The 8,676-nt window shown below is 39.3% G+C and overlaps 1 protein-coding gene across 1 annotated transcript; it reads right to left on the reverse strand.

The window, feature by feature from the left end:
* Window positions 1-5,009: 5,009 nt before the first annotated feature.
* On the reverse strand, window positions 5,010-6,350 carry LOC105269309 (chymotrypsin-2). The gene is made up of 4 exons (XM_011309448.1): window positions 6,245-6,350; window positions 6,029-6,182; window positions 5,359-5,746; window positions 5,010-5,294 (listed from the first exon to the last, which is right to left on the reverse strand). The coding sequence occupies exons 1-4, from the start codon at window positions 6,294-6,296 to the stop codon at window positions 5,145-5,147; spliced, it is 744 nt and encodes a 247-aa protein (XP_011307750.1). The 5' UTR covers window positions 6,297-6,350; the 3' UTR covers window positions 5,010-5,144.
* Between the last annotated feature and the right edge of the window lie 2,326 nt (window positions 6,351-8,676).

The raw sequence follows: 8,676 nt of genomic DNA on the forward strand, positions 1-8,676 counted from the left end.
CATTAGGTGGATCCGCTTTCTTTCTTCATGTACACCACGGAATCGAGGAGCGGTTTGTGGAAGACCCCGGCATATCGCGACGATGAATCTGTACGGCAACCGCTCTTTCACGCTTCCACAGCTCCTACGTAGCCCCTATGTATGCTTTATTACTTCAACGCCGAGTAATAAAGTTGTATTACCAATTAGCGTAATGCGGTGCGTTAAAGTAGCAGCGTATCGTCATTAGCGTCGTTACGATACATCATTCATCCATTTTATTAAAGAGGGGATGTAACGAACCGTCGGGGCATTATTTTTCCCAAACTCATGGAATCAGCTCCAGTCGAAGAATTACTTGCTTCTCATATTCCTCATGTGTTTCAACCTGCGCCGGAATTTCAGGACATACGAAGGTAGTGGAGACAATATGAAGGTAGAACGTGCTCCTGGAAAACGGAAAAAAAATTTCCACTCAGGGGAATTGCCGATCCTAAAATTTCCAGTCGATTCTCATAGAATATTTTTTTCCAAATTTTTCAAAAATTTCGGGAAAACTTTTTTTATGAAACAAAAAAAATCGGAAAACAAAATTTTGTCTTTGGGAAAGGTTTTGAAGAATTTTTCAAAAATTTGAATAGGAAATTTTTTTTTTAATTTAGATGGCGTATTTTTTGAGAATATTTAAAGATTAAAAAAGCAAGAAAAAAACAATAGTAGAATTAAAAGAAACAATTATATTCCCAAAAATACAATTGTTTTGTTGTCCGATTTTTTTTTGCTTCAAAAAAAAAATTATCCGAAAAGTTTTCCAGAAATATTTAAAAATTTGGAAAAAATATTCCGATTACAATTTTTTTTTGGTCGGGCTCTTAGATTATTGCATTAACATCATGGAATAATGCGATTATCCTATTGCACGATTTTACTATTTGAGTATATTATTTCCCTTATTTTTTATTTCTTGAGATAATTAGGGATGTAATTTTTTGGATGAAGAAAGATGGTGGAGAATGCAGAAGACGAAGAAGCCATGCACTTGTTTAATTCATCGGAATTCAATCAACCAAACGGAAGACGCTGTCTCGCGAGAAAACGAGGATGTCTCTGGAGTTTGGCAGGCGACGATTTTAATTGATGGACAATGCCACAAGAGGGGTTGCACAGGGTGGTCCAGGCCAGAGACAAATAAGCGAATGTGAGTTTGCAGGGGTTTCGTAATTAATGGGTAGTTTGGCGGTCGGCTGGACAGCTGTCCCCGCTTTTTTTTTTTTCTCGTCCACGAAGAAACCGAGATGGAATGAAATCGTACCAAGAGCATGTCGTATGGCAGAAAAATCCGGGAGTATATCGTAGACGCGGAAAACGCGAGAACGATCGAAATTTCGCCAACGGGTGGACTAAGACGAATAGTCTGACACCACGGGGACAAGATCAATTGAATTTCTATTTGAGCGCCGTTGCACCCAGACATGTCAATTTGGCATTATCCGACAATAGTCGCTCCTCTCGCGTATAGTAACCGATGATAATTATTACGCTAATGATTATTAAGCGGCGGTAGAAGTGCGGAAGCGCTAATTTCCCGGCGGAAACGTCGAATTTAAAAAATTCGATATGAAAAACCCGTGGCAAATGACGTAATTACATTAATTCCCGGTGAAATTCTTTTAGTTCTCGATGCAAATGAAAGGGTGCGCCTAATTGTTCCGACAGGTAAGACAGCTCGTGTTGATTAATTACTCCCAAAGTGGAGGTACGACTAATTAACGGGCGTGTACGCCGTGTTTTGCGAGAGGTGCGGGACAAACTGATGGACAGAGTCATATTAACCGTTCACTAGCTCATGATTGAGTGATTTCCTGTTGATTTGTAGTTTTTAAATAATTGCCTGATTACTACTCACAATGTAAGCGCAATTATCATTTCGCTGGGCTTTGTCTCTCGTCGACCCTCATTCAGCTGCCAACAAGAGTAAACAAACGTCAATAACTGATTATTTATTATCTCGAGTGAACTTCCGTCTGCATGAATTATGAACTTTAATTCTCCGTATTTGCGGTGTTGGAGGAAAAAATCACGGCTGTCTATTTATGATTAAATTTTTTTTTTGCATTTTACGGATTCATTTCATCGTCTATCATTTTTTTTTGTTTATTATTAATCAATCCTGAATTATGTTGGGACTTAATTAATTCATAGTATCAAAATGGTTCTAAGAATTTTCATTTTTATTAAGAAAAAAATTAATAAAAAATGAACGAGTGAATCAAATTTCAATTGACAAGAGATTCAGCTCCATTAATTTATTTATTTATTTCAAAAGAATTGTTCCATTTCTTTTAAAAAATTTTTACAGGTGCATAAAAATTACTTGTTTAAACTTTTTAATTCATATTAAGTCGAATTAACACGAGAAACCCTCAAGTTTATTTTGTACGATTATAATGCTTCCATTCGGATGAAAAAATAATATCTCGTTGGTCTCCGATGTAAACGTGTTCCTGGGATTTAATTTATCGTTAGGGTCGTTGGGGTGCGCGCGGGGTCGTTCAATGTATCATTAGGCTGTTATTGCGATCAATTTACTTTGAGTTCAGGTATACATGGAATTTTTTTTTTTCTCCCCACGTGGGTTCGGGGATTGTATTCGGGATATGCAACGCGGGACATCAGGTCGCACGAGAAATACCCGCTGTGGCGCGCGCGTAGGTGAGCCATCCTTGGCTTCATTCACGTCAGACACTGGGACCACGTCATTTATCTGGCTGCCTCGATCCAGCTAACGATGCATTTGCTTTGGAATTCACTCGACGAGTTGTTCCTCGTCGTTCAAATTCTCGGTGGAGATATTGAAAAGCCGAATCAATGCGCATTGTCCAGAAAACAATTTGTGGCTTTCTGATCGGCCCCTCCGGAAAATCCATTTTTTAACTTTGAGGGTTAATTGAAATGAATTTATGATTGCTATCATCGATTATGACGTTATGGAGATGATTGATTGAAGCTTTATGGTGAAAGAGTTTGAGAATGGGGATTGATGATGAGGAATTAATGGAATATCAAAAAAAATTAATTCAAGATTTCAGTTACGGCTTCACATATGACTATATTTGTCTTTTGTAAAATTTATAAATTACTTTAATTAAGTAATTTGCTTCTGTAATTGGTGGTGGAGAGTACTTACCGAGTGCTGCCTAAATAAATTAATGAACTTTTATTTTTAATTACCATCGAAACACCAGTTGTACACGCGTGGTAAGTGCGAGTGCCACACACAATGTCGCAGAAGTCTGATTGACCCTCGTGCACGCAAAAGTCTCATTAACTTTTAGCGAGAAATAAAAAAAAAAAATGGCTCGAGTTTACCTGCAACTTCTGCTAATCTTGTCACAGCATCTTATCTCCATCAGCGAAATCACAAGTGGAAAATAATTAATTAGATAAATAAGACGATAAATATTGAGATAAATGTTCATCCTCGGGTTCAACGCAAATCGCTTTCTCTCAACGGTTTATCTATTCTCATTGTTGCCTCGTCGGTTGAATCGAGGGTGGATATTCCAGTATTTGCGGTACAAGAGGGGGCACTCAGTGTGCCAGCGAGGAACCGTAACATCGTTTATCATCCCAAGAACAGTCAATCCATCGCATTGATACGACAACGATCCCCCACAGACGCTCGTACCGTTATCCCGTGCATTGTTGATCCGAATATATTTAATTCATCTTTCTTTGTCTAATGATTTTTCGTTTTACCATCAATAGAATGGACAATTCCGCAACGAAATGAAATCTCGAAAAAAAAGGTCTGAATAAAATAAATAAGAGTACCGAAAAAATTTTTTTAAATTGAAATATGCACAAGATGGCTTCAAAAAATTGTTCAGATCCTGGGAGCAGGATAAAATTCATTGGGAGAGATTTGAAGTTGAGGGAGAATTTTAATGAGTATTTGAAAACGCGAGGTGGACGCGTCGCCATGTGTGAAACCCTTCGCAAGATGGCGGCGCTCGCCATTGTCGATCGTCATGTATTTCTTAATGATGATTATTATTGTTTGGTTATCAGGATTTAATTCTCGTTCGCTTCGTGTTTTTTGTTTGAAAGGAAAGAATTTTCTGAGACGTTCTAGAGAATTTTCTATTACTTATCGCTGAGAATTAATGACCCGCTCTTTCTTTAATCACCCACGATCATAGCGACGACATATTTGCTGAAAATAAACTGTGGGCGGTCAGTAATAATCCTTTCGAAGTACTCTCAAGGGATTGGAGTCATCTCATGCGCCAAAATACTCTGGGGAAATATCAACAAACATTAAAATCCCTTCACGCCTATTCAAATATCACTTTTCGACTAATTTGCATCAATGTTTACCCGATGGGTGCTAATCTCAGTGCCCGATCCCTCGGGAGGACACGGATTCCTATTGTCCCTCGACTCAAGTACCTGAAGATGACCTGGGGATTATCCTTTATTTAAACCTCGGACACCGAAGGTCTTCCCCCACGCGCAACTCGACCCCTCGCATAAAACATCCCCGACAGTTTTATTTTTCTGCTGCATGAAATTTACGTGAAATTTTTTTTTCTCAACTGCAGACAACTTTATTCAATCAGACAGTAGTCGAGACTGGGGCGCAGTGGGGGGGCGAGAAAAACGGTTGACGCTTTACTTCTGAGTGGAACGACAACGTGAACGTGTCGAAGAATTCGTGATGAGATGGCAGTGCAGAAGGTCAGAGTCGTACGTCAATATGCGGAATTTCAGGTTGAGGATTTGTGATTCTAAATTAGGAGGCCGATGGACATGAATGCGGAGTGGTCCTCGGGGTTTATTCAACGATGTCTCAGCACTTTTTGCGCCCCGCCCAAGGAACGCCCGGTTTTCTCTGTGCGGAGAGTCATTGCATAAGTATTCTGCATGGAGGGCTCAATTAATTGGAGAATTGCGAAATGTAATATTTTATCTGCAATCAAAAGTGGGTAAATCAATTTTTTATTAAAGTCACTTTCCACCGCCAAAAATCCTAGACCGAAAAAAATCAATATTTATTTATCTTTTATTCCACAACCAAGGAATGTTTATTTAAAAATACAAATGTACAAACTCCGTAACCAGATTATCAACGAAATTTTAAAGAACCGAAAATTCAGCGCAACCTAGTCATAGGTTTCCATATTTTCTTTGACCCAATCGATGAACGTCCAAACTCTGGTGAAGACGTCAGGATATCCCCGAGCACAGGGATACCCGAAGGACACGAGACCGACGAGAACTCCGTCAGAGGTCAAGGGTCCACCAGAGTCACCCTGCGGGATAAAATCATCAGAACCATTCCCCCATCTGCAAAATAAATCTCAAAATTAAACTCACGTGACATGCGCCCTCTCCGATCTTCGTAAAAGTGCAGATGTGATCCTGCGTGAGCATGCTGTGCTGGGCCTTGCATACATTCTGGTCGATGATGATGAGGTCCAGCTCCTGGAGTTTGTCAGGTAATGGACTACCGAGTCTAGTGGAGCCCCAGCCACTGATGACCGCAGGGTAATCCACTTTCTTGAAATCACCAGATGGCAGGGAAATTGGCGCGACTCTTTCATCGAACCTCATCTTCTGGACGAGTCGCAATAGCCCGATGTCATTGGAGAATTTTGAGGGGTTGTAGTTCCTGTTGGGGATCACCAGGTCCACTTTGTATCGTGTGCCACCCCTGGAGAGTGTATTCGTGCCGACGACAACTACAATCGACGACGCAGATTTTCTGGAATCATATAACCAAATATTATAATAATCCTGAAAGAAAATATTACTAACAAGTCTGCGATGGACCAGTGGATAAATTCAAAGCGTAAGATATTTTCCAAGATTTCCCAATTCTCAAAGAAAATAATGTTAAATAATTTTAATAATTATTTACAAATATATAGACAGTCTGCATCAGCTAATGGCTTCTTACTTTTCTTTTTTTCTCAAAATCATTCTGTTATTTTTAAATAAAATTCATTCATGTTGTCATTTTTATCCAGATTTTTTTTTGACTTACGATACGATACAGTGGGCAGCGGTCAGTACCCAGTGTTCGTCAATGACAACACCGCCACAAAAATGAGAGCCAAGACGAGATCTCAGTGAAGCCTGATATGGATGAGAGCCTTCTGGAGCATCTCGGCCACCAACAACTCTCGCAATTTCTCGACCTTAATAAAAAAAAAGGAGCAACCTCGTTAATTAATGATAACTCCTTATCGGCGGTACTCACTAGAAACGGTCAGGACGAGCGTCAGGAGGATCGTTGTGGTGATGAGCTGCATCTTGACTCTATTCGTCTAACGATTTTTATTTCAACCGTCGGCTTTTATACGTAATATTCAATCTAGTGTGCGCTGATAATGTCATGGCGATCTGATTGATAGAAATTTCGGAGATGGCATCGCGAATATTTCGCACGTTCATCGGATGCTCGATTGATTTCTCATGATTCTTTGCCGATTAACCAAGAGTAATAACCGATTTCGATATTTATTGCGCTTCACTCCATTTTCTTTGTTGACGATTTCTGATTATAGATCCATCTCGTCATCAGGTCATTCTCGATTGAATGAATCATTTCTTCACTCGGCTGAAAAAAAACTGTAATCGGAACATTTTTTGCAAATTTTGAAAATTTTCGGGAAAACTTTTCAGAATTTTTTTTTATGAAACAAAAAAAATTGGTAAACAAAACAATTTTATTTTTGAGAAAGGTTTTGAAATTTCAAAAAAATTTTTAAAAAATTTTAAAATTCTAGAAAATGATTAAAAAAAAATTCGGATACAAATTTTTGAAAAATTTATCAAAATATTTCCCAAACAAAAAATTATTCTGTTTCTCGATTTTTTTTCTGTTTGAAAAGAAAAATTTTCCGAAAAGTTTTCCCGAGATATTTTCAAAATTTCGAAAAAATATTCCGATTACAATTTTTACCCAGGCAGTCTAATTCCGTGATCATTTCAAATTTAATTAATCCATAAAATAATGAAGTGATAGTAAAAAAAGTTTATTAACTAATTGAATCGATTTATTGTCTGCGTAATGGGAAAAGGGGGAAAATTGGAAAGACTGAATTGTTTGCTGAATTTTTTTTTCGTCCAATTAAACCTAAAATCTCGGAAGCATTCGAAAAAGTGGACACCCGGCCATTGAAGTCCGACTGTATTCTCCAAACAAAATATAAATCAATCGGACAATAATAGTAGCCTAACCGTCTGGTCTATCCCGATATTCCCAATTTTCCCAAATGGTAGCAAACGCCGCCCCCTACGGTACACCGTACTCCCTTTTTTCACCCCTGCGAGCAGAAAATAGAGGTACACACGGGTCACATATGTCGATTCCATTCCCCAAATAATTCCAAGGCTCAAGGATTCATCACCGAGACTAATCGAAAATCGCAACTCCCCAGAAGCCAAAGTCTTCACATCTCCAAGTGACCTTCACCCAGATTCAAAAGCACCACCGAACATCACCCAGAAGTTTTTTCTGAATGTGAGTGTTCTCTGTCACAGGAAGCCGTGGAATCTCGGGGAAAATATTTTCGTCAGTAAAAAAAAGGTCGAACGAATCGTGAAATTGGCGACGGCATTTTGTCACCGAAACGAGTGCCACCACTTCTTCAGGGGTGAAAGTTTACGACTCATTGTGCACCAGAGTCCTCAAGACCTACCTGAAACATCAATAATTTTGTTTACTGGACGAGAGGTGAAATAAAAATTAATAACAGCTAGCGCGTGGCCTCGCGTGTACTCTAGTACCCAGAGGTAGAGCCATAAAATATCGACTGAAAATACCGAGGGGTTCCAGGTATTGTCCGGGGAAATTTGTGTCTTCATTCCGGATGCCCTGCAAAGACCAGAATTATCCTGTTTACTCGAGGAATAAAGGAACCTAAGCCAAAACGCCAGTTTCCAAATAAACAACGAGCAGAAAGAATTTCTCCGTTTTTCAAATTTCGCGTGCCATCAGCAGAACATTCACGCATTCTTTTTTTAACTCTCATACGATTATCTCCCCAACGAAATGAAGTCAGTAGGGAAAATCATTTGCGTTATTCACTGACAATTCCTTGGATCCATTCCCCCCAGTCTCCTGCAGTCCCCACAAGGATCTCCCTACCAGATTATTATTTATTATCGCTGACAGGCAACCCCACAGTGTCCGAATGCCTCTGATATTATACAACTCCGTGCGAAAGAGTCACTGTAATGCATGTGTATGTCTGCAATTTACTTTCTTTTTTTCCCTCGTGTATAGATTTTTTTTTTTCCATGGCTCTCGTGTTCGGTGCATTTGTGTAGCACGAGCCCTGGACACGGGCAAAAGCGTGTGCTTACAGTATCATCATCAATCACTTTTCTGTAGTTGCCTGCCCCAACTATTTATGTTGGCTTGTGGCTCACGCTGCGGCCTATCGCCGTCTTGGCCGGTTAACGATAATTGTTTTAAGACGATTTCTCCACCCCCATCATCACTATTTGTTGACACCATTAAAAATCCCGTTTCAATCACCAATTCTTCGTCATGGAAGCTATTATTTATAATTCGATACCCTGACCAGTTCCATTTTTCAGTTAAATGATTTTTTCATCACCTAATTATACCCCGGCCATCCCCAAATAATCAACGTTCATGTATCTCAATCACCGGATGAACCA

The sequence above is a fragment of the Fopius arisanus genome, unplaced genomic scaffold, assembly GCF_000806365.1.
Source record: "Fopius arisanus strain USDA-PBARC FA_bdor unplaced genomic scaffold, ASM80636v1 scaffold00067, whole genome shotgun sequence".
In the NCBI taxonomy this organism is placed as follows: domain Eukaryota; kingdom Metazoa; phylum Arthropoda; class Insecta; order Hymenoptera; family Braconidae; genus Fopius; species Fopius arisanus.

Bases quoted from the DNA above. Each gene is read 5' to 3' on its own strand.
- LOC105269309 (XM_011309448.1), bottom strand. From the start codon at position 6,296: ATGCAGCTCATCACCACAACGATCCTCCTGACGCTCGTCCTGACCGTT. The intron at 6,183-6,244 runs GTGAGTACCGCC...TTTTTTATTAAG, and splicing joins GCTCGTCCTGACCGTTTCTA to GTCGAGAAATTGCGAGAGTT. The intron at 5,747-6,028 runs GTAAGTCAAAAA...ATATGATTCCAG, and splicing joins GCTGCCCACTGTATCGTATC to AAAATCTGCGTCGTCGATTG.